Genomic DNA, 26357 nt, shown 5'->3' on the forward strand with positions numbered 1-26357 from the left:
TACAAAACCTTTGCTAGACCAATATTCGAATACAACTCATCTGTCCGGAATCTGCACTGTATCTTGGACATTAATACAATTGAGCGAGTCCAGAAGTATTTCACGAGAAGAGTATTACACTCCTCTGCTCGCAACAGAATACCCTATATCACCAGACTTGGAATTTTGGGCTTGGACAACCTAGAACTAAGCCACCTATGATTGGACTTAAGCATAGTACACAAAATTATCTACTACAATGTCCTACCAGTCAATGTTTACTTCAGCTTCAACCGCAACAATACAAGAGCACACAACAGATAGAAACTCAATGTAAACCGCTCCAAACTTGATTGCAGAAAATACGACTTCAGCAACAGAGCGGTGAATGCCTGGAATGCACTACCTGACTCTGTTGTTACATCCTCAAACCCCGAATCCTTTAACCTTAAACTATCTACTCTTGACCTCACTCCATTCCTAAGAGGTCTGTAATTGCATTGTGCATAAGTACACAATCGTGCCTACCTGTCCCCATTTATTCATACCTATTTCCTGTATTCATACTCATATTTATACTTATTCCTATTATCTTGTAAGCGACTGACAAATCAAATAAATAAATACATAAAATATGAATATATAATCAACAACTGCACCTCTCTCTGGCTGACTGATGTATAGGAACCCCAGACTGATCCCATTGTAATCGATACAGATGAAATGCATACATTTTGTAATTTATACATTAATTTATGTAGTTCTAATCTTTGTTTATTTTGGGTTTTATCGTGAGATATATGTCCCAGAGGAAAGTGGCCTCCAATTCAAAAAAGTCTTTCTCTTTTAGATTCAGCATTACTAAATCTGGGTTAATACTAACATCAAAGTCCTCACAAATAGTCATAGAAGATCATAGAATTTCTAATTGGAAAAGTGTGATTGGACATACAAGGAATTTGTCTCCGGTGCATAAACTCATAATGTACATATAAACAGAGAGGAACAGGTCACAATTAAACCATTGATATAACTTGTCAACTAAAGACTCAGCATTACTTGTTGTATGGGTGGCGCATAAAGGTTCACACAGAGTAACTTTCTCCCCTTCAGTTTCAGCCTCAATATTTGAATTTCATCTGTATCATGATTTTCCAGATAAATTTCTTCTAATCTCTTATCATGAATGTGCTCCATTGCTGGATGGATGGATGCTCCAGCACTAGAAGGGTTTCAAGAACGACAGTTGTCCAGGATGGTGTAAGCCCTTGGACATTAGGTTGGAGTAGAAGACCTCAAACATGCCTTCCAGTCCTGGGATTTTATGATTCTATCAAGATGTATTGTGACCAGGGTCATTAAGCCCCCACTTAGCATGGCCCATCACTTGGTCCCTTGGGGCTCATTATAAAAACATCTGTAGCCAGGTATTGGCTATAACTTCATTTCCATCAACCAAGTTTCTTGGAGAATGAGGGAATCAGGGCATGAGCAGAGGCCACAAAGTGGGTGGAATGCATCACATTCATGATTGGCACTGGAACGTCCTGGAAATGCCTGTTTTTGAGGAAGGTGTCACCTTAAAGAAAATTTCCCAGCCTATTTGAAGGCTCATATTCTAGTTTCCACCTAGTTGAATGGTGCCTAGATTTACCTTTCTGGTTTTTTTTTTCTCTTCTCCTCTCCAGCTGTTGGATCACCAAAAAGGAGATCAACAATTTATTGAATTTGGGCTATTTAGGCCTGGTGCTTTTCTTCAACAGCATCATGCTGGCCGCCATGGTGTATGAGATTCTCAGACTGAGACATCGAGAGCATCACTGGGGATATGTGGTGATGCTCCTGGGCCTGAGCTGCGTCCTGGGCATTCCCTGGGGGCTGGTCTTCTTTGCAGTCGCTTCTGGGACCTTCAAGCTGGTGGCCGTCTATCTGTTCACCATCATCAACTCTCTCCAAGGTCAGTGAGTATTCCTGCTCCCCTTAGTCTTGAGATCTGCCACTTTTATCAGTTTTCGTCGTCTGGATTTTCACGCAACACAAGAGAGAGTTCCATTTGGTGACTCAGTGAGTTCATCTTTTCACTTCAATCTGAGCTTATGAAGCAGATCCTAAGAGGATGGGATGGTCAAGTTGTTGCTCGTCTAACTTTTCACTGTCAGTGTTCTGACCCAGCTCCCCAAACACGACAAACCCTCTGAAGTTAAATCAATGATTCCTTTATCAGGAGTACCAGCAGCCCTGGCAAAAAGTTTCTCTCTCAATACAGGCTAACAAGTCTGTCCAGCAGGGAGATGAATAATATGCCACATCTATTTATTTTCACCCCCTGCCTTTTATCCCCAGAGCTAGGGTGGGACCTCGCTAGCAGCAGTGGCTTTTCCATCCCAAGGACCGGCCCATAGATTTCCACTGCTCTCCTCTCCTCTGCCTTCTGCACATCCCCGCATGAGGCACTGGACCCAGCAGTTCCTCCTCTTCCATGCATCAGGCACTGGGCCCAGCTGTTCCACATCAGCCATCTCCAGACCTGAGGGCTGTTGATTCTCCATTTGAGGGTGGACGGATGGCCCAGGCGCTGCCCCGTCTGTCTGTCTGTCTCTCTCTCTCTCTCTCTCTCTCTCTCTCTCCTCCCCCCCCCCCCTCTCTGCCAGCTCCATTCCCTCTTCCCCCTCAGAACTCTCAGGTTGCCCTGATGCTGGTCCTGACTCCCACGCCTCCTCCTCTTCCTCCTCTGATTTGGGTGCTGGAGGGGCCAGCGGCCGACAGGCCACAACAGGCCACAACACTCTTCAAGGTCACAGGGTGATGACTGCTTCTGATCTCCTTCCTTTGGGCTTCTCTTGTTATGTAATCTGAGGTCACTGCTATCTTAAGATGCATCTTTTCAACCGAATTCAATGTTTCCAAACCTTGCAACTTTCAGAGGAGTGGACTCCACCTCCAGAATTCTGACTGTTGATGTCCCCCTATCTGAACATTGCCAAGACTGAAAAATACTGTTCTGATTTGTAAGTGAGCAGATCCTAGAGGAGGGCAGGTAGAACCCATGATTTGCTTGGAGAAGTCTTAGATTGACTTCCAGCATCTCAGGGTCAGCTAGACAAGGTAGAATGAATCTCATGGACCAAACCAATCTACCACATATAACAACTGTAGTGGTAAACTTGGAGCCGCTGGGACTTGAAGAGAAGACAATTCCTATTGGAGGATTTGGGGGCAATCATTATCTTATCCCAGGGTGAGTTTGCAGAGCATGCTAGACTACATAAAATGAGGTAGGTGGTTTGAGGTTCAGTGTGGTGTATTCAATGAGTTAAATCTGCCTGAAAAAGTCTCTATAGTTTTGATTTTGTTTTGTATGCAACAGTTCTGCTGAAAACCACATTTTACTTCCGGTTTTTGATCAAACTGGTCCATAGCAGCACCCGTTTGATTAATGGCTGTGTCATTTGCTGACAGGAATGACCTGCATATGGAGAAATTGCCAACAATGAAAATAAATGTTCTTGACTTCTGAATTTCAGTCCTTCCACAGCATGTGACAGTCAACAGCCCTCAACCCTGCTACTATTCGGTCCCTGCGTCCCGATTCCACAATTCCTTTCAGGGATTGCTTTAACATCTGTGATCTTCTTCTGTTTCTCCAGCTCCAACTCTTATCATTCCATTGTCTACTTTTATGATAAGGTTATCATAACTGAATCTTGCAAGTCTGATTACACTTCCATCTTTATCTTCATGTGAACTAGGGAGGTTCCTGCCTGAGTTGTTTTCACAGATTACATTTCTGGCCCAGACTCAAATTTCTTTTATTTATCTGTTGCCTTGGCTGTGGCTCTTCCTCCTTCTTCCTCAAGGTTATTCCTACAGTACTACATTACGCTGCAGTTCTATCCATATGTCCGAATTTCTCACTCCCTTCCAGGAACTACTTAACACTTGTGATCTCCTCCTGTTTCTGCAGGCTTCCTCGTCTTCCTTTGGTACTTGGCCAAAGTGCTGCAGTCTCGCAGGTCGAATTCCATGCAGTGCACAACTTCCAAAAGCCTGAATCTCCAATCCAGCAACTCCAGCATCTGACCTTGGTCCTGGCCAGGGGGACTTTGGATGTGAAACGCTCACACAAGGATCTTCCTGGAAACTCAATCAAACACTTCTTGGGTGGACTTGGGTGACGTCGTACCTTCGAGTAGCTTCGAGACGACACCAACCTGTTTTCCTTCAATGTAGGAAATTTCAACTTACAATAGTTTGTTTAGTGACTGTTCAAACTTACAACAGCACTCAAAAAGTGACTCATGACTGTTTTTCACACTTATAACCACTGTGACACCCTCATGGACGTGTGATCAAAATTCAGGCACTTGGCAACTGACACATATTTTTGGGACCTTCTGATAAGCAAAGTCCGTGGGGAAGCCAGATTCACGTAAGAATTCATGTAACTCACTTAACAACTGCAGTGATTCACTTAGCAACTGTGGTAAGAAAGGTCATAAAATGAGGAAAAACTCATTTAACAAATGTCTCTTAGTGGCAGAAATTTTGGGCTCAATTGTGGTTTTAAATCAAGGACTACCTGTATTTGTACGGCTCTTTTTTCTAGTGTAAATATTTTATTTTAAAATTGCTATGGCGTGAAAAGTGGATGAGAGTACATTGAAATTTAAACCATGTGTATTAAAGACAAATTTTTATTTGTGCAGATACCTTCTTAATTACATCTGGACAAAATATAGCTGTGTGGTTGTTGTGTGCCGGGGTGAAAAGCTGTGGGGAGCAAAAGGAAGCCAGGATGTACAGACTGTGGAAAATATTCAGAGCCCAGTAAAATCAGCTGGGAAGAAACAGAAATATCAAAAATAACAGAGTCAACTTCATATACTTTCCTGAAGCTCAACCCTGTGTTTTCATATCATAACAGTGGTATATAAGTCTACTGCCCGCCCATCCATACATCCCTGAGGTGCAGTGGTTAGATTGCAGTATTGCAGACTGACTCTGCCCACTGCCAGGAGTTTAATCCTGACCAGCTCAAGGTTGACTCTTCTGAGGTCAGTAAAATGAGGTCCCAGATTGTTGAGGGGGCAAGAGGCTAACTCTGCAAACTGCTTAAAGTAGCTGTAAAGCACTGTGAAGTGGTATATAAGTCTAAGGGCTATTGCTATATGTTTACCCAGTGTGCATGGCATATCAGAAAATATAGCACGAGAGAAACCTGCCCGAGTGGCCTTTTAATCTAGGAACCAGCAGCATTGCTGCAGCTGCCAGAACAGCCAATGTGATCTTGATTGCGGTCAACAGAAAGATAGTGTCAAGATTAGGAGAAATGACATCACCACTTTATACCACACTGGTGAGGCCACGTTTAGAATATTGCTTTCGATTCTGGTCAGCGTAATTCAAAAAAAAATGCCGAAGCTCTAGAGACAGTGCAGAGATAAAATGCTATAAAAATTATAAGGGGTATGGAGCAGAGGTGGTATTCAGCAGGTTCTGACCAGTTCTGGAGGACTGGTAGTGGAAATTTTGAGTGGTTCAGAGAACCGGAAAATCCCGCCTCTGTCTGGCCCGGCCCCCATCTCTTCTCTGCCTCCCACTGAATCTCAGCTGATCAGCTGGGTCTCCTTTGGTTGACCTGCGCAGGAGAAGGGAGCTGGAAAGCAGGTTGGTGGGGTGGGGAGGGAATGAGGACATTGCAGTAACCTTCCCCAGGAGTGGGGAGGGAATGGAGATTTTACAGTATCCTTCCCCTGCCACGCCCACCATGGCATGCCCACCAAGCCATGCCACGCCCATCAAGTGATGCCCACAGAACTGGGAGTAAATAATTTGAACCCCACCATTGGTTTGGAGGCTAAATCCCATGACCAGCTAAAGGTACCTAGTAGTTATGTTTAACCTAATGAAGAGAAGGTTTAAGGGAGACACGATACATGCATCTTAATTATGATTTATCAAGTTTATATGCCACTCATCTCGCAGCGCTCATCTCCCAGTACTTGAAGGACTACCACAGGGAGGAAGGGGTCAATTTATTATCCAAGGTACTTGAGACCAGGACAAGAAGAAACAGGTAGAGGATCATTAAAGGGAGATTCAACCTAGAACTAAGGAGAAATTTATTGGCAGTGAGAACAATTAATCAGCTTTGCCTCCAGAAGTTTGGGTGCGCCATCACCGGAGGGTTTCCAAGAAGAAACTGGACAGTCATTTGTCTGGCGTAAGGTGTCCTGCCTTGCACTGGAGGTTGGATTAAAACCTTAACCCTCACCTGAAGGTTCCTTCCAAATCTACAATTTTACAATTCAACACCGAAGAGAGGAGATAATACAGGAAGGGAAGTCAAGAAAGTGCAGACGAATAGGATGTGGTTAAGCAACTGAATTGAGGTAAATGAGAACTGGTGGGTTGACCCAAATTGTATTTATTTATTTATATCCTTGCACGCTGCTGGGACACACCCAACCACAGCAGCTAACAAAAAAAAAAAAAAAATCCAACATCATTAATAAGAATCCTAGCAAAAAGTTATTTTGGAGCAGTGTTTCACAACCTTGGCAATTTCAGGCTATGTGGATGTTATGTGGCCTTCAACTCCCAGAATTCAACTTTAAGATGGGTAGACTTCAACACTCATAATTCCCCAGCATGCATTCTGGTAGGGGAATTCTGAGGATTGAAGTCCACCCATCTTAAAGTTGCCAAGGGTTGAGAAACTCTGTGTTAGAGGAAGAGAAGGCCTGTTTTCATAAGGTTAAATTAGAATTCTTACTGCGTATGTCAGTACACTAACAATCAAGGTTAAATGTTTAATTTTTTTTTTTACAGGCAACTATTTCAAACTTTGCACATTGTACATCATAGGTAGAAACTGGACTACGAGGTCAGCTTCCAACTTCTGAGTGAAGCTTCAGTTGATTCCTTTTGCAAACTTGAAGGGATGAAAGCTTCAACAGGATAAGCTATTTTTGGGGGGAGAAGCAGCTTCCACATTTTGGGAGTGTGACTGTGGGCCTTGAACCAAAGGGTTGGCCATGAAAACGGGAAGCAGGATTAACACGCTTTTCTTCACAAAGTAATAATAATTCTCCCCTTTCCCCCCGGTTTCCCTAGCTGTTTTCTATTCAAGCACATTTCAATAGCTTTGAGGTCTAACAGGTAGCCAAGAGGCATTTTTCTAAATCAAGATAACATCAGGAACTTTGTGCTTCCTGCAAAACGTCTCTTTCACTATCCCCAAAACATGGGTTAAAAAAGAAAGAAAAAAATAAGAAAAGAAGACAAAGAAAAGAAAAGGAAAAAAAAATTGGCCAGCAACAGCAGAAACTGGAACACACTGATAACTGCCGCCGTATTGTGGTTTTACTGGTCTCCCAAAGCAAGCTTGGGCATCGGAGATAACACTATACTGAATTTTGCTTGCATCAAATTTTGAATTTCTTCAGAGCTTTTTTTTTCCCCTCTGTTTTTTCCTCCTTTATTCTCAAATGACTTGAGAATTTCTTTCAAATTTCTCCGTGATGCACTTGAACTTGCTTTTTAACTGAAAGGTGGAAAAGGGGAGGTGGCCGAAGTTGCTGCTTTCTGATCCGTGTCTTTTCACTGGCCTGCAGCTTCCCTGGCTGCTCATACTTCCCAGTCCGGAAAAGCCCGGATCTCTCAGGAGGATCTATTGGAAGCCAGAGAGCCTGCAGATCACTAGTGAGATGACAAGATGCTTGCGCCCTTCCCTGAGCAACGTGGTCATTCAAGGAGGGCAAGATCTCTACCTTTGACCTCTGAGGAGTTCTCCAAAATTCTCCTATCCCTTAAAGGAAGCTTAGAAATCAATTTCGTTCATTTGAAGGAGAACTAGTAGGAAAATGCTCCAAAGTTTTCAGCACGGCTGTTGTTGGAAACCTCTTTCATGGGAGAAAATTGCAAACTGGCCCTGGCGTGAACTGCAATTATAGGATTTATTTGGAGGTCTGCTCTTGCAGAAGTTGCTCACTTCTTCATGACTTTCACAACAGCTATGAAGAGGAAGATTGCAATGAAGATTATTGCGGCCATCACACAAGGAACCCACACCTGTGATCCTGGAATGAGAAGGGAGGGGAGGGAGGGGGGAAGGGAAGAGAAGAGGAGAGATGGGGAGAGAGACAGGGAGAATGAGAGAAAGACAGGGAGGAGGAGAAGAGAGGGAAAGAGGGGAGAAGGAAGGAAGGAAGGAAGGAAGGAAGGAAGGAAGGAAGGAAGGAAGGAAGGAAGGAAGGAAGGAAGGAAGGAAATGAAAAGAAACAATGGAGGATAGATAGATAGATAGATAGATAGATAGATAGATAGATAGATAGATGGATGGATGATAGATAGATAGATAGGTAGACAGGCAGAGAGACAGACAGATGAGAGAGAGAGAGATAGATAAATGATAGATATAGATGAGATGATAGATAGATGATAGATATAGATAGACAGACAGAGATATAGATAGATGATATAGATAGATGATAGATAGAGATAAAGATAGATAGATGATGATAGATGGATAGATGATATAGATAGATGATAGATATAGATAGACAGACAGAGATATAGATAGATGATAGATAGAGATAAAGATAGATGGATGATATAGATGATAGATAGATGATATAGATAGATGATAGATATAGATAGATGAACAGATAATAGAGAAGAGAGGGAGGGAGGGAGGGAGGGACAGGGATGGATGCACAGGGGAAGGGAAGGGAATGGAAAGGAGAAAGAGAAGGAAGAAGACAGGTAGGAGGACAACACCTTACATCAGTCTGTTTAGAAATGAAAATGTTGTTTCCAAAGAATGGCCTAGATAATTTATGAAAACAATCCTATGCTCCTTTTTTTTTTTTTTAAAAAAAAAATGATTTTTCAGATCCACTGGAGATATGCGTGAGGATGCTGATACTTTTTTCAGTTTATATTTTGGGTGGGATAATTCAGGGGGCATTAAAAATAAAAACCCTTTCAAAGAGGAAGACAGCAGCAGATGTGCTACTCCTTCTCTCTAACCCCAGGGGGCTGTAAACAAGTGGCCACCTCAGGGCATTGAGTGTCCAAAAGCCCAACTGGAATCACAACTGCCCCCCTCCTCCTGGGGGACTCCAACCAAAGACGGGGCCATACCCAAGAAGGACAGCTGGCCATTGGCGTTCCGGGTTTCCAAGTGTGAGGGAGCTGCGAACACAATGGGTCCGTAGGAGACCACCTTCATGTAGTCGTCCTCCAGATGCCTCTTGTTCCTCTGCTTGATGGGACATTGCTGTCACCCAACAAAAAGAAGGAGGTAAGTTTGTGCACAACAGAAGCCCCTACAAACAACTGAGCTCATGACCAATAACGAAGCTTGCTTTGCAAACCCAACACAATACAAATCCCATCGTCCCTAGCCAGCAAGGTGAGAGGTACTGTAATCCGTGTTCTAAAAATGGCCTTGTTGGATTAGAACAAAGCCGTTGTCAGGATTTCAGCAGTTCCCCCCAATTAAATTATGAGTCTCGAGCCCAACTTCCAAAATTTCAAAATGATTTATTTAGGAGTTAACATGTCAGCACTGCCTGGATGTAGCCGACTCAGAGGCACATCATTCATTGTCACCCTTGACCCTGGTTTCTCCCCCACCCCAATCCCTGAGTGTATCGTAATTCATATTCTCCAATGGGACACATCCATAGCCCAGAGTCATCAATTATGCTCTCCAGTTAGAATTTTGCACGGCAGAAATTTCAGTCACCTAGTTACTATCTTTGAAAACATTTATGGAGTGCGGTTTCAGTTTTGCAAGCTGCTGCACTGCTCCCCCTTCCCTTTCTGTTGGCAACTCTAAGAAGACCAGAGAAATATTTTATGAGTTGACAGCTATCCTTGCCTATTAGACAGGAATAGTTATAAACCACCGGCTCCAGATAAAACTGGTTTTGCCATGAGGTTGTTTGACTCCCCTGTAACCCAAATAGTCTACAGATAGAGATGTGGGCTCACCTTGACACATGGCTCCTGGTTAGCTGGAATGCACAGACGGACTTGGCAGTGCAGGAAGACCTCGGACAAGTTCTTGAACCGGAACATCTGAAAGCTAAATTTTGCCACCGTGCTGGTTCCGATGACGTTGAGGAACTCCAGTGTCTTGTCACGTGGACACCTGGAAGAGACCAAGACTTCCTTAAGCTGCCCTTCCCAGCAGCAGTCAAAGCATAGATTAACTCCAAGATTAACTCTTAGCCTTAGAATAACTTTATGGTCACTTTTAATATACACTAATTGGCATACATTAAAATGAAATTTGCACACAGCTCTCAATGGATCACCCTCCTCCAATATACACTACATAAACATGACAATCAATCAATCAATAGATAAATAAATACAAAATTATGCATATGTCCACATCTATGACACAGAGAAACAACAGAGTCTAGTTCGGATGTATACATGTACGTGGAGAGAAAGCCAAATCTTGCGAGTTTACCAGACGGATGTTTTAGGGAACGAAGCTGTTACAGTCCTGCTAGAAATACTTTGGAACCTCCTTCCAGAGGGGAGCAACAAAAGCAGACCATGAAGTGGGTGTTTGGGGTGTCTAACAATGCTTTGAGCTCTGAGCACATAGCACTTATAAGCAGCAACCTTAGTAACAGGAAGTGAGTTTCCTATACTCTTCTCCACTGTCCTCCCTACTCTCTGTATGGGCTTTCTATTGGAGGAACTGTTGCCACCAAACCAAACAGTGATGCAATTGGTTAAAGCGCTTTCAATCGTGCCCCTGTAAAAAGTGGCAGGACAGAAGGAGAAAGATGTACTCTCCTCATCTGACACAGGAAATGCAGAGGCTGGTTTGCACGCTTCTCTAAGGATGACGTGTGGAGAGACCAATTCAGATGGTTTGTTATCTGCACCCCCAGATACTTAATGCTGTTGGTCAACTCTACGGCTGCATCCTTGATCCTCAGTGGAGTATGACTATGCTGTATCTGATTTTGATTTTGATTTGATCCCAGATTCATTGGAAATGCGATGGGCAGCAAATAAATTTCATAAATAAATAAACACTTGCCAAGCATCCAAATTCTAATCGTGTGATGGATCACAGATGCTGCAACAATCTTAAGTGTGAAAAACGGTCATGTCACTTTCTTCTGAGCCATTGTAAATTCAAATGGTCACTAAATGAATGGTTGTAATTCAAGGACTACCTCTCCATCCATCCATCCATCCATCCATCCAAAGAGATCTCTGGTGTCAAAATGACCCCAAATGATTGTCCCCCCTCCCCATCACCCTGGTTCTTCCACCAGTCTGCTAGAGAGAAGCCCAGCCTCGCCTCTTACCCCTTCATGATGAGGTGGTGCTTTGTGCTGTCATCGGGGTCACTCGTTGGGGTGCCCCAGCAATCCTCCACACTTAGGAAGAAGTACTTCACCTGGTCCTGCCCTTCTATCTGCAGGAGGACGTAGAGGGTGTCCGACATGAGAAGCGACAGCGGCTGCTGGCTGTAAGGCTTCTTGAAGCTGTCACTCTCGTAGAGGGCCATGGTGACGGTGAAGTCCCCTTCTTTGACTGAAAATTGCACAAACCTAGGAAAGAGGGAGATCGCCCATCAATCTGTCTGTCTGAGAGGTGTAGCTTTGTGACAAGGGAACGATTGGCTACAGCCATGCTGGTGAGGAATTCTGGGAGTTGAAGTCCACAAGTCTTAAAGTTGCCAAATTTGGAGACCTCTTGTGCTAAGCTATTGTTCTCCTAGATTATCCATGTGAAGTCATCGGTGCCTTTTCAGTTTGCAGCCCAACTATTTTTTGACTTCTCTTTCAATGACAGATTGGTCAATTTCAATGATAGATTGGTCAGTTTCATGCCAGCAGAAATACGTTGCTAAAACTCAAGAGAAAGATTTCATTATTCAACTTCTCACTACTATCTATTATTTTTTTCTATTCCACCTCCTAACGTAAGTTCTCTGGAAGGCCCCCTAACTCCCTCCAAACTTCAATTGTTTCTAAATACTTGTCTAAAAAAGTAAAGCAATTAACATGCAACTAATGACACACACCAGGAAGACTGAAAAAATAACACTATATAAGCCATATTGCTGACATGTAGGTAATATCAAACTATACCTTTTACTATACCTGGTAAAAGGAGCTCATGTTTTTTATGCTAGAAGGTATCTGAGACAGGGTGTCAATAAAATATGTACATGGGACATAAAAAACAACGCATAGTTATGGCCTTGAGAGCATGTAATCAAGCAATTAATCAAACAAGCAAGCAAATGAATGATGCTGCATAATTATCATCTTTATCCTACCACTCCACCTGCTACTCACGTCCCAGACTATACTACATCAGGTCCTAAATGACCCTTATGCCACTCTTTGGACCTCATTATTGAATTTAACTGCTTGATAACAGAACACGTATTAATTGGCTCTCTGAGAAAATTTAAGGCAGTTTTACAATATGAATGCTTGCTGTCTTAAAGAAGAAAAAAGTGAAATCAAGCCTTAGCAAGACCACACCTAGAATAATGCATCCAGTTTTGTTCATCACACTATAAAAATACGTTCAGACTCTAGAAAGAGTGCAAAGACTTATTAGAGGGCTGGAGGCTAAAAAATATAAAGAACAATTGCAAGAACTGGGCCTGGCTAGTCTGGTGAAGAGAAGGACCAGGGGAGACAGGATAGCAGTCTTCCAATATTTGAGGGGATGTCACAGAGAGGAGGGGGTCAAAATATTTTCCAAGGTACCCGAAGGCTAGACAAGGAATAATAATGAATGGAAACTGATTAAGGAGAGATTCAACCAGGAAATAAGGAGAAATTTCCTGACAGTGAGAACAATCAACCAATGGAACAGAAGTTGCCTTCAGAACTTCATCACTGGAGGCTTTCGAGAAGAGGCTGGACAGCCACTTGTCAGAAATGGTATCAGGTCTCCTGTTTGAGCAGAGGGTTTGACTAGATGACCTACAAGGTCCCTTCCAACTCTGTTATTCTGTTTTATGATTCTATATGACAAATAATTTTGCTTCCCGTTCAACCGTAGAGAAGTACTCCACCAAGATTCTGTCTCATATTTTAGACCTGTTTGATGCTGGCTACATTCAACTATGGATCAAAACAATGAAGCATCTCAGGTTGTCCCAATTTTAGTAAAAAAAAAAAAACCAGGAAATGAATGCCGGCTTCCTTGTTCAGTTACTAGGTGCCCTTACCTGTTTTTTTATTTTATCATTCATATATACAGTGTCCAATTGTAAGCCCATCAGGTAGGGACATTTGGAGGTTTGCAACCCAAAAGAGCAACTCTAAAAAAGAATTCCCATCAGTTGTTCACCCTTCTGAAACAGTTCAGATGGTTTGTTCTCTAGGGGAAACTCATGAATAAAGAAAGGTTATACACAATAATATATTCTGTGTCCAGTACAGCGTGTTTCTCAATCTTGGCCACTGTAAGATATGTAGACTTCAACTTCCAGCATTCCCCAGCCAGCATGCAATGTCCCTATCTAAGGCAGTCAAAGAAACTTTGGATTAGAACTACAGTCAGGGTAACAAACTTATCCAACATCCTTCACCAACTTAAGCAATAAACATCCTAGCTGGGAAGAGAGGAATTACAGCCCAGCATAATTCTTATTATTTCCTGAGGTTGGGCACCAAGTTAGTAAATGCTTCTGTAGGTTTCAAAAAAGTTATTCACCCTGCAAACATTGTTGGTTGAGTAGGCAAAAATTCCACGCCAAAGCAGTGGTGGAATTCAATATTTTTTACTATCGGTTCTGTGGGAGTGGCTTGGTAGGCATGGCAGGGAAGGATATACTGAAAAATCCCCATTCCCTCCCCACTCCACTAGCCTGCTTTCCAGCTCTGTCCTCCTGTGCAGGGCAACCAAAGAGGACCCAGCCGATCAGCTGGGACTTAGGAGGCAGAGAATAGGTAGGGGTGGGGCCAGTCAGAGGCAGAATTTCTGCTACTGGTTCTCCAGAAATGGTCAGAACCTGCTGGATACCACCTCTGTGCCAAAGGTGGCCTTCAGGTGTTGGAAGATTGCTTATCTACCTGTGGCTTGCAACTTCCTAGCCCTTGGAGATGTGGAATCTATTGCTTTCGAAATAATAATAAACCTACTGGCTTATGCCAAGCCAGATTGTTCAGTATCTTGGAGTTTTAGGTAGGGGTCCTTTTTAGCTGAACCTGTTGGAGATGGGATCTAACATGGCATCTATTGTCAGGCTGTAGATCATGGTCATGCCCTGCACCACTTTTGACCGTGGTTATCTCAAAATAACGTAGGACGGATGCCAACGCCCACTGCTTCGTCTGTTGAGATGCAGCTCTCCAGCTTACAGAACGGCCTAAAACTATCACAGCAATCCTAACTCAGGACAACGGAGAAGTAGCTAATGTAACCCAAGTAACCCAAGTCCCAACATACGTGTCCATAGCCTTGAGTGAGTATTGCAAGCTGACAACACGCTTGTAGGCATAGATGCAGGAGAAATGTATGAGAATCGCATTGCTCCTGGTGATCACACCGTTATCCTCGCGGTCCGACTCGATCACGTTGGCATAAGACACGTGAGAACTGTTGACCTGCAAAAGGGACCAGAAACTAGATTAGGGGCCAAGATCAGAATTGTGGGTGAAGAGAGACTTTAGTAATGCAACACCAGACGTGGCCATTTCTAAACTTGGATGAGCTCCTATGAGCAGTGCCAAGAGACGTATGATTAGTCCCCGCAGTTAGGATCATTGCAACCTTCCCACAATTCGGGAGCAGTTATTTTCAACAATTCCAGCATTCAAGGGTGTTCTGGCCCAGCTTGCCAGACACGACAAACCCTCTGTAGTTGAAGGAATAATTCCTTTATTAGAAGTGCTGGCAGCCCCGGCAAAAAGTTTCTCTTTCAACGCAAGCTAACAAGTCCAGCCAGCTGGGAGATGAATAGTTTTCTGTTGCATCTATTCATCTCCACCCTCTGCCTTTTATCCCCAGAACTAGGGTGGGGCTTTGCTAGCAGTGGTGGCTCTTCTGTCCCAAGGACCAGCCCATAGATTTCCACTGCTCTCTCCTCTCCTCTGCCTTCTGTGCATCCATGTGCCAGGCACTGGATCCAGCTGTTTCTCCTCTTCCTCATCAGCCTCCTCCAGACATGGGGGCTGTTGACTCTCCATCTGAGGGCTGACGGACAGCCCAGGCTCCGCCTCTGTCTCTGTCTCTCTTCCCCCTCGGAGTTCCCAGGTTGCCCTGATGCTGACCCTAACTCCCACGCCTCCTCCTGGGGCAAAAACTAGTTTAACCAGTGTCTTGTTTAGCAAGGAAAAGTTTGGGCTCAATTGCGGTCATAAGTTGAGAACGACCTACTGTACCTGTATCATCCCCTTACCTTGATCACTGACCCGCAGGCCGTGTGGTTTTCGCCTGTCAACTTGGCTCCAAAGAAGCTTTCTCCCTCCTCATCTTGCTCAGAAACAGCGCAGGAACTATTCCTCAGATGGACCGATCTCAGGGGGACTTTCAGGGTCTCAAACACTTCCTTCCTCACCAGCATCTTCATATACTCCTCCTCGCACTGGAGTTTCACCTCCATATCTTAACAGAATAACAATAGAGTTGGAAGGGGCCTTGGAGGTCTTCTAGTCCAGCCCTATGAACAAGCAGGAGAGCCTACACCATTTGAGACAAAGGACTGTCCAGTCTCTTCTTAAAAGCCTCCAGGGATGGATCACCCACAACTTCTGGTGGCAAGTTGTTCCCCTGGTTAATTGTCCTCACTGTCAGGAAGTTTCTCCTCAATTCCAGGTTGCTTCTCTCCTTGATTAGTTTCCACCCATTGCTTCTTGTCCTGCCTTCAGGTGCTTTGGAGAATAAGTTGACCCCCTCCTCTTTGTGGCAGCCCCTCAAATATTGGAATACTCCTATCATGTCATCCCTAATACTTTTTTTTAGACTAGCCGAACCCTGATCCTGCAGCCATTTTTCATATGTTTTAGTCTCCAGGCCTTTTAATTTATCTGGCCTCCTCCAGATCCATTAATTGTTTCGTAGGAAACAGAAAAAAATAATAATCCCAAAAGCTTCTAAGTTAATAACATTCCTTCTGAACATGAGAAATCTGTAGGCCTTTGCACCCAAGGGCAGATATGTCTTACCTTTACAGAATTGTCCCGTAAAGCCAGTCTTACAGGTGCAGTTTGGATTGTTGTCTACAACCCTACACACTCCCTGGTGAAAACAGGGGTTTGGAAGGCAGGGTCCCAAAGTCCTGCGAAGTCTCACCGCTTCCTCTCCACTGGGTTTACGGAGCTCCATCAGGTGATCTAGAACAGAAGAGATCCATCAGATCACCTGCAGAGAAAACCCTGCTTTTACCTTTCCACCCCAACATATCAGTATATACTGTTACTTATTGTTGGCTCAGTTTCACTTTAGGACAGGTAGAATAATTCTTGGAACTCTTATAAAAAAATCCTCCCCATCACGCACACCTCAATTCTGTACTAGCTACGCATAATTCCTGTGCATTTGGAGGCACCAGGTTCAGCTGCACAACTCCAAACACTAGATGGCAGCAGAGTCACTGTTTTCTGTGTTGCTTTGTTGCCATCTAGTGGTCCTTCATATTTTGCACCTCATGCCTGCAAGCCTCACACTTATAAACCAGGGGTTCCCATCCCAACCCTGGTTTGTGGACCAGCACTGGGACACGGCATGTCAGAAACCGGGCTGTGCAAACAAGCGAAGATCCATGCACGGGATGCAGGCAGCACATAAAACCACGCTCTCTCCGGTCTACGGGAAACCTCTCTCTCCACAAAACTGGTCTCTGGTGCCTCCCAGGTTCTTATAAATGACACTGATGATTTGATTAATTATTTCGCTTCAATATCATCTTCTATTCCATGAAGACTCAGCACAGCTTACAAGAGGGACTCTCCAAATTTTATGTTGCTGTTGTTAGCTGCGAAGTCATGCCTGACCCATTGTGACCCCATGGACCACGTTCATTCAGGACTTCCTGTCCTCTATCATCCTCCGGAGTCCGTTTAAGCTCACACCGACTGCTTCGGTGACTCCATCCAGCCCAAATGTTATAGTATGTCCCATTCCTTTTACAATCCCAAAGGAGCTTTTTCAAGAGGCAACTGGACTTTCTTGTTCTTGTTTTTCTTTGAAGACATTTCTCTTCTCATCCAAGAAGCTTCTTCAGCTCTGACTGGATGGTGCGGAATGGAGTTCTTCAGTCAGAGCTGAAAGAAGCTTCTAGGATGAGAAGTGAAACGTCTTCAAAGAAAAACCAGAAAGTCCAACTGCCTTTTGAGAAAGAAAAAAGAAAGCATCTTTGGGACAGCCCTGAGAATCTCCTTAAACGTTCCTTTGCAATGCCCTTCCTGGCTGGAACATTCTGGAACTGAATCTAGGGGAATCCCAGAGAGATCCCTGGGTGATGGATTATCACACCTAGTTGCTAAAGTCCCTGGCAAAGTTGGATTTGTAACAGAAAACAGACATTTCATTCCAAGCTAGCAGGATCTGTGAAACTGACTACTACAGGTAGTCCTCAAGTTACAAAAGTTCATTTAGTGACCTTTCAAAATTACAACAGCACTGAAAAAAGTGACTTATGACCATTGTGTCAGTGTTCCAGAAAACTTCCAGTCCAACACATAACTCCAAGACGGACATCCTCTCAAAAGTTCTGTTTTATTTGGATAGCAAACTGGCACATCTGGGGAATCCCAAATCTGAAAGTTCCGGGTTTCCTTGCAGCAAGTAAAAACTACAAATCCATCCCCTGCACCCATCATTGCATCACATGCCCCAATCACCATTCGCCTCAGCTTGAGACTTCCTCTCACCCAGATGCAGAAATGACATGACCTTGACTCAGAAGAAGAATGTTATTATGTCTAACCACATACATTCCAAGAAATTCTCCCCTCCCTTTTTCCCAGGCTCAAGAATGTGGTAGCGTGGAAGCGTCTGGTGCCAGTATGGCTTCCAATGCAGACACGTTGCAGCATCCCTATGGTCACATGATCAAAATCTAGAAATTTATATTTATGGCAGTGGCGGTATCCCGGGGTCATGTGACCCTTTGTGACCTTCTGACAAGCCAAATCAATGGGGAAGCAAGATTCACTTAACAACCATAAAGGTTCCCCTCGCACATCCATGCTAGTCATTTCCAGCTCTGGGGGCGGTGCTCACCTTTGTTACAAAGCCGAAGAGCCAGCGCTGCCCAAAGACGTCTCCGTGGTCATGTGGCTGTCATGGGTAAATGCCGAAGGCACACAGAACACTGTTACCTTCCCACCAAAGTGGCCCCTATTTTCCTACTTGCATTTTTTACACGCTTTTGAACTGCTCAGTTAGCAGAAGCTGGGACAAGTAACAGCAGCTCATTCCATGATGTGGCTCTAGGGATTCGAACTGCCGACCTGCCAATCTTTCTGATCGACAAGCTCAGCGTCCTTAGCCACTGAGCCATCGCATCCCATTGAACAACCATGTGATTAGCTTAAAAACTGAAGCGATTCATTTAACAACTCTGGCACAAAAGGTCTTAACATGAGGCAAACCTCACTTACCAAATGTCTCATTTAGCAACAGAAATCTTGGACTCAGTTGCGCTCTTAAGTGGAGGATTCTTTGTATTGCATGCATTTAATCTCTGATGAACAATGACAACAACAGATTTAGCAATTTAGATGTGCAACCGAGCAGCAATTTGTCTGAGATTGTTCTCTCATATGTCCTTCTGGTGAACCAAGTTATGCACCTCTGTATTTAACGGTGTGTGAGGAAAACCTTGGAGAAGAGACGTTGCTAAGAGAATGATCAGATAAGAGATGGCACAGCCCACATCTGGATGGTGGGTGGGGCAAGAAGATGTTGAGAAGAAACCCACCCCACCGCCAGTTTCTCAGGCTGCAAAAAAAAATTGTTAATTGCAATATTCTGTTGACGTAGCTCCACAGTAAGGACAGAGCTAATATTCCTGCTTCTTCTCTGGAGTAGCTCAAAGGACAGACACCCAAGGTGGTAGACTTAAGAGGCAGCTGGAGGTTCACCCCACCCCCTTTAGCCAGCCTTTTCCAAGCAGGTAACCAAAAACTTACAGTTATTGCTCTCAATTGCAGGGAGTAAGAGAATTGGAACGATAAGCCAGAACATCATCATCATATCCTGAAAGAAGAAAAAGAAAGTATTGATGATCAAGGTCAAGGCTCCTTCAAACTGAAATGAATTCCCGGGCTCTTTGATGAAGCTTTGATAACAGTATAGAAAAAAAGTTGCCATCAGAATCTTCTAGCCCTCTTTTTTTTTCAGCTTCCTTGGTCTTCTAACACTGGAGGTTTTTAAGAAGAGATTGGATAGCCATTTGTCTGAAGTGGTGTAGGGTTTCCTGCCTAAGCAGGGGGTTGGACTAGAAGACCTCCAGGGTCCCTTCTAACTCTGTTATTCTATTCTATTTCTGATGGTCTTCTATCTAATCAGGTCCAGCCAACCATGCTGAGCTTCCAGATTCAGACAAAGTCTCACCATTTCTGCAATCTCAATATTTTAATAGTGCCCCATAATCTCTGAAGGATTCCACATATCACCCTGACTGGATGCAAAGCAACCTGATTCACAATCAAATTTTTGTTTTCATTTGCAATTTTACCCACATTGGTGGATATGTTAAGAAAATATTTAAAAACATATTTAACATTTTAAAAAAATGCAGAGGAAGTACCTGCAATTGAAAAGGGATGGAATTAAGAATGAACCGAGTGCCCAAAGACTTGTTCACTGATCTCTTATACTCACCCTTGTATCTTGTTGCAGCTTTGACCTGCCTTACCTTCATAGTTTTCTTCTCACAGCCTGAATTTGCTTCCCAATATAGATGGATCGATCTATGCCCAAGGTGCACCCACCTTGAATTGCAGGTAGTAAGCCGGAGATGGGGAGGGAGGTTAAAAAAATTGAGCTGGTGGCCATAGTCATGTGACTTTAGCCCCTCCCTCTTTTTAAGGTGCTGAGTGCAAATGACTTTAAAAGGGTAGGCTTTGAATGGCTGCCATCTTAATGTTTTTGACTCCTTTGAGCAGAAGACTCTGCTGTGGGCAGGGTAGAGGTTGGAGGTCCTTCATCTTGAATAGTTGTGCAACTGAGAGCTTCCCCCACTAAGGATGACCTAGGGATGTTCTCGATTCATTCACACTTCCAAGAACTACAGTCCCACCCTCTTCCTTCAAATCTGGCCACCCTGATATTCATTGGCTCTCTTTCAAAAACACATATCCATGGTTAAGAGAACTTGGCTTATTCGATTCATGAGTTTCCTGCATTCTTGAGACACACTAAACCATAATCAGCCTACCCTATTGACCTTCACATGGCAGGCTAAGCTACAATAATGGTTAGCTGGTTTGTAGTTCAAAGTGCCACTCAAATGCAGCCATCATGAAGAGAGTTGGGGGGAAATTCTCTTCTGGGTTTAGTGACTATATTTAGTGCAGCACATTTTGGGTAGATGAATTAACTACAGGTTACAAAATTAATTTTCTGTATTCTCAGAGCATATGGTGGCCACAAACGATCAACTTAACCACACTGATGGGTTTGTAAGCTAGAACTGATTAAGATTACCAGGTAGTTTGTGTTTTGTGGCATCCTAGAGACACAGCCAATTGTATTTACACATGTTTATTCCAATTGACTGAACTGTGGATTACACAATGATCCCCATCTTGCATTTAGACATTGCATGGGCTGTGCAATTAATCCAGTGTTCCTGGTTCATACAACACAATGAATGATAAACTAACTTCAGGGCTAGTTTTACTAAATTAGTTTGTGGCTCCTTGTATTCCATTAGGACAAGCCACATTAACAAATAGCACAGAAGACAAACTGACTCTTGTCTTAATTGTCAATATATCTCATCTTAAAATACCTTCTATGCCACAGACATTTTCAAGCCAGCAGTTAGTTTATTAATTATTTGGTATTAATTCAACTTATTTAGCTACCCACTCAATATGTGATTCAGAGAGGCATACACGATTAAAAGCAACAAAAAACCCTCTCAAAAAATATAAAGAAATATATTGCTCTAATAACAGCCATTGAGATATAATAAAACTCAGAAGATCAGAATTTTCAACATGTGCGGTCTACAATTACTTAAACCTGGAAAAAAATCCTTCCCCAGTCTTAATTTAAAATGTATGAATTATTCTATCTAGCAGTAGATAAAAGTATTTTCAATCAATTGTTTCATCTTCAAAATATTTTCTAGTTGAATGAAGAGAGGTGATTATAGCTCTAATAAAACTCTTTTGCCTTTAAATGCATCTACTGGTTCAAAACAAGCAAGGATTTTCCCATTACATCATCTGGGTGAAATATGATTTAAAAGCTGCCGTTCGGACACCTGTTTAAAACAATTAATCTCAACATTTTGAAGAACAGAGAACCGAAATGGTGAGTGGGAGAGCAAAGCGTCTAATTTTGAGAATTGCCGTAACTCAAATGACGGAGGTTGTTTTCTTGAACTCTAGTGAAAGACGCTAACATCAAAGTTTTAAAAAAGTGATTTAAAAGAGGTCTCTCTTTCAGAAATCCTTGCAACGGCTACCCACCACAAGTCATTCCCACTACTCAGAAGAAATTCAGAGAATAATCCTGCAAAGGGAACGCTTGAAAAATTCACACACACACACACACACACACACACACACACCAGGAAAGAAATGTGTAATTCTCAAAAGACAAAAAAAAAAGAAAAAGAAAAGGAACCCCATCGGTTTCTTTAGTCAATTTCTCTGAAGAAGAACAAGTTATTCCAATACCAAAACTAAAAGCAAACCCATAAAGGGAAGTTGAAAAGAAGGACTTGACATTAGCACAACCCAAAGATATTCCTTTGAGGAGATGCAATGTGATGGTTCACTTACTTGTGAGTAAGCCCTGCTGGACTTCAGAGTAAGGACAAACAGGCTGCTCATCCGCTCTCTTCCTCACCATAAACAGCTCAGGAGCATCTATGGGAGATGGCACGGACTTTCCTCTGCCCTTATATATATTATCTCCAAACCAGCTGATCCCCTCCTTCCAAGGTTTTTGGGATAACTATTTTTTTGCCAGATTGAGACCTTCTAACGCCTCTGAAAATACTGTCTAGTAACAGCAATTCAAGGTAACAAGCCACTGTTTAGAAGCTAGCTTGTACTTTGGAGTGTCTGGCTTCTCAGGGTGTAGAAAATTCTTGGTACCTTCCAACTTTTCGATCTCCTCTTGTCTTTTTAAAACTGCTTCGAGAGAGAATCTTCCAGAATGCTCCAACACTGGAAGTTTTTAAAAAGAGGTTGGATAACCATTTGTCTGAAATGGTGTAGGGTTTCCTGCCTAAGCAGGGGGTTGGACTAGAAGACCTCCAAGCTCCCTTCCAACTCTGTTATTCTCATCTAGACGTTCCTTTTTTAGACCCTTGAAGAGAATCAGGGCAAGAATTAATGCAGACCCACCGCTGATCGGCTGGGTTTCCTTTGGTTGCCCTGCGCAGGAGAACAGAGAACCGGTAGTAAAAAATGTTGAATCCCACCACTGATGTGTATGTATGTATATGTTTATTTATTTTTTTTATTTTTTTTGAACAAATTTTATTGATTTTCCAAAACAATACACAGACAAACAAAACATAAAATATAATGACATAGGAATTTTTTTTTCTTAAAAAGCCAATACAACAACTTATTTAAAGACAGAATTATTCCAAGTTATCACATTTCCAAACAAGCACAATTTGATATATATATTTACCTTATCTGTTCATCTTCATATCTTATCCCAAACTTCTCTTTATTACTTCTTTTCCTTCTATTTATTCAAATTATATCTCTTTAACTTTAGATTGTATTTTTTATTGGAAGAGAATAATGAAAATGTATAAGACAGATGGATATAAAAAATGTATGTTTATTGTTGTTTCAGGTCTACCCTTTTTCGGGGGGGGGGGTGAGGGGTTGTCAGCATGTCAAGACTGACTCAAACTTTTACCTATATTCTGTTTAGCTGGCAGCTTGACAAAGAATAAGGGGTGGGTGGGGTGGATTGGAATTCAAGGGTGCGGGGAATGGCATCCAATCATCGTTAGTGATTCCTATAAGTCATTGGTCCCCTCCCTCAAGGGCACCCAGAGCAGATGCCACAGTGTGATCGGCTGGTTCCCAAAAACAAAATGGACAAACAGGATTGGAGGACGTAATGGACTGTGGGGAAGAGTGGAAATGATGAACTATGACTTGCTTTTGCGCAGAGAAATCCAGAGCTGGCTTTACGCTTCTTCTGTGCCACTGTGGATCTATTCAGTAAAGTTTGTACTCTTGGTAAAATAATGTCCCAGGAGTTTGTTTTTTTCTGGATTCGCCCACTGGACAGTTGACGCTTAACAACCGTGTTGCTAACTTAACTGCAATGATTCATTTAACAACTTTAGCAGGAAAGGTTGTAAAACAAGGCAATAGCAATAGTGTTTAGACTTATATACTGATTTCCAGCTCTCTCCAAGCGGTTTACGGAGTCAGCCTCTTGCCCCCAACAATCTGGGTCTTCATTTTACAACCTCGGAAGGACAGAAGGCTGAGTCAACCTTGAGGTGGACAGGATCGAATTCGTGACAGTGGGCAGTTTTCCTGCAACGTTGCATTATAACCATTGTGCATCATGGATGGATAGATGGATGGATGGATGGATGGATGGAAGGAAGGATGGAAAGAAAAAGGAAGGAAGAAGGAAAAGAAGGAAGGGCAATAGCACTTAGACTTATATACTGCTTCACAGTGCTTTTATTGCCCTCTCTAAGCGGTTTCCAGAGTCAGCCTCTTGCCCCCAACAATCTGGGTCTTCATTTTACCAACCTCGGAAGGACAGAAGGCTGAGTCAACCTTGAGCCGGTCAGGATTGAAATCCTGCAACCTTGCATTCTAACCACTGTGCATCATGGATAGATGGATGGATGGAAGGAAGGATGGAAAGAAAAAGGAAGGAAGGAGGAAAAGAAGGAAGGGCAATAGCACTTAGACTTATATACTGCTTCACAGTATATTTCCAGCCCTCTCTAGGCAGATTACAAAGTCAGCATATTGTGCCCAATAATCTGGGTCCTCATTTTACTGACCTCAGAAGGACGGAAGGCTGAGTCAACCTCGAACCCATGAGGATCAAATTCCTGGCAGTGAACAGTAAGTTAGCCTGTCATACTGCATTCTAACCACTGTACCACCAGGGGTCCTAGGGCAAACTCACTTTACAACTGTCTTGCTTAGCAACAGAAACGTTGGGCTCACTGGTGGTCATAAGCTGAGGACTACCTAGTACATTGAACGATCCATTTGAGTCAATGTTGGCGTTTCCTTTATTCGTAGCTACAAGAACTTCACAATTTAAAAATTTTTTGGAGCCAATACAGGTAGTCCATTGCTAAGCAAGATAGTTATTGAGTGAGTCGTTGCCTCTTTCTGTGACCTTTCTTGCCACAGTTGTTAAGTTAGTAACACGGTTGTTAAGTGAATCCGGCTTCCCCATTGACTTTGCTTGTCAGAAAGACGCAAAAGGGGATCATGTGACCCTGGAATACTGAAACCGTCATAAATATAAGTCAGTTGTCCAAGCGTCTGAATTTTGATCATGTGACCATGGGGATGTTGCAATGGTCGCAAGTGTGAAAAATGGCTTTAAGCCCCTTTTTTCAGTGCCACCATAACCTCAAACAGTTACTAAATGAATGGTGGTAAGTCAGGAACTATCTGTGATTGTGATGACTGTTTGCCGCCTTCCCAGTGGGCTTCTGATAAGTAAAGTTGATTAGGGAAGATTTGCTTAACAACGGCAGTGTTTCACTTAATGACTGTGGCAAAAAAGGTTGTAGAATCAGGCGAGATTCACGTAACAATTACCCCGCTTAGCAATATAATTTCTTGTCACAGTTGTGATTGTAAGCTGAGAGCCACCTATATTGACTTATTATACTGGTTTGGTTGCCATAACAATTATTTTTCTATTGACGATATAAAAAAGGGTGAAGGGTGAATCCAAAATTAAAACAAAACAAACAGGTGAATGTTATTGATCGATATTGCAGAGGAAGCGCTGGTCCATTCTCTTAGAAATCCTCCAGAAATCTCATTCTGTTTTCCTATTCTTGCTTTTTAACATCCCTGTTTCCCCAGCTGGAGCAACTGGTTGAAGCAAAGGAGCAAACTACGACTCCCAGAGGCCTCTGCTTCCAGAAGCTGGTTGTCATGGAGACGGAGATCAACAGATCTTGCAGGAAAGAGCAGAGACTTGGAGGTCAGTAGGAGGGAAGGGTGACCCATCCGTAGTTAGGAAAGGGTCAAGCACGTTTTAAGGTGATATAAACAAGGAGGAGCGAAAGGCAAAATTGCTAGTGCAATTCACACACTTTTAACCATCATTGCTTGGTTAGAGGCAGGCATGGAAGCATTGACATACTTTCAACTTTTCCAAAGTTTAGAAGCTTGGGGGAGGGGACCCCTGCTAGAAATATTGCAATTTTCTCTTTGCATTAATTTATTTTTAAAGCGATGTTTTTTGCTACTTGCTGTGTCTAAAACCCATTTTGCTTTAAAAATAACTTCACTCTGCCTTTCCATCAAGAAAGATCTTATTTTTCCCCTCCTGGTAGTATTTTTTTTTCTCTGTGTCGTTTAGCTTAGAGTCTGTTTTATTTGTTAGCCAAAAAACCTTGGAAAGCTGGAAGAAAGTTTTATATTTCAGCGGCTAGAAATTTTCATTTCTTAACAAAAAGAAAAGAAAACAGACTGAAAATGGGACGTGGAAAATATAATTATCGAGCTGAGAATGCCTGCGATCTCAGGAGTTTTAAAATCTCTGAAAGGAGAAATGCAGAGAAAAAAAACCCTTTTTATCTCTCTCTCTCTCTTTAGCCCATCATATTTTTTCCTTGGCAAGGACTTAATTGAGAAACATAACCACAGTCATGGTTACGGGTATCTAATCTTAAAAAATAATCTTCCGGAATAATGGTCTTATTTTCTATACAAATAATGCTAAATCAAGGATATGTTTGAAGGCTGCTCTCTTTCTTTCTTTCTTCTCGGAAGAAAAGGGACAAAATCCGGAGGGAGGAAGGGAAGGTTGGGGGGAACAGCTTGACCTGCTGAAAAGTTGCCAGCTCTTTTTTAAAAAAAACATTTCTGCTTTGCTGTTTACAAACCTCCTTGGAATTCCTTGTCACGGTGGAAGAACGGGGGATGTGTGAAGAAAGAGATAAGGCAAACATGTGCGTGGCTATTCATCCTGATTTGTCCTTAGGG

At 42.8% G+C, this 26357-nt stretch overlaps 3 protein-coding genes across 3 annotated transcripts in view; 2 read left to right on the forward strand and 1 right to left on the reverse strand.

The window, feature by feature from the left end:
* LOC113445282 (adhesion G protein-coupled receptor G1-like) overlaps positions 1 to 4684 on the forward strand; it is a 45304-nt gene extending 40620 nt beyond the window's left edge. The window contains exons 12-13 of the mRNA XM_087940443.1: positions 1668 to 1936; positions 3944 to 4684. Of these exons, the coding sequence (XP_087796569.1) occupies positions 1668 to 1936; positions 3944 to 4059 (385 nt within the window). The 3' untranslated portion in view covers positions 4060 to 4684. The remainder of the gene's footprint in view (positions 1 to 1667; positions 1937 to 3943) is intronic.
* Positions 4685 to 9040: 4356 nt separating this feature from the next.
* Positions 9041 to 17013, reverse strand: LOC113445281 (uromodulin-like). Its single transcript, XM_026714397.2, has 7 exons — positions 16986 to 17013; positions 16158 to 16325; positions 15392 to 15597; positions 14440 to 14597; positions 11328 to 11573; positions 9982 to 10141; positions 9041 to 9262 (listed from the first exon to the last, which is right to left on the reverse strand). The coding sequence occupies exons 1-7, from the start codon at positions 17011 to 17013 to the stop codon at positions 9041 to 9043; spliced, it is 1188 nt and encodes a 395-aa protein (XP_026570182.2).
* Positions 17014 to 25336: 8323 nt separating this feature from the next.
* Positions 25337 to 26357, forward strand: part of DRC7 (dynein regulatory complex subunit 7) — a 36539-nt gene continuing 35518 nt past the window's right edge. Inside the window, exon 1 of the mRNA XM_087940434.1 lies at positions 25337 to 25409. The gene's annotated coding sequence lies outside the window, so the exon portion shown is untranslated. The remainder of the gene's footprint in view (positions 25410 to 26357) is intronic.

Source organism: Pseudonaja textilis, chromosome 11, assembly GCF_049901715.1.
Source record: "Pseudonaja textilis isolate UNSWEBS1 chromosome 11, rPseTex1.2, whole genome shotgun sequence".
NCBI classification, from domain to species: Eukaryota; Metazoa; Chordata; class Lepidosauria; order Squamata; family Elapidae; genus Pseudonaja; species Pseudonaja textilis.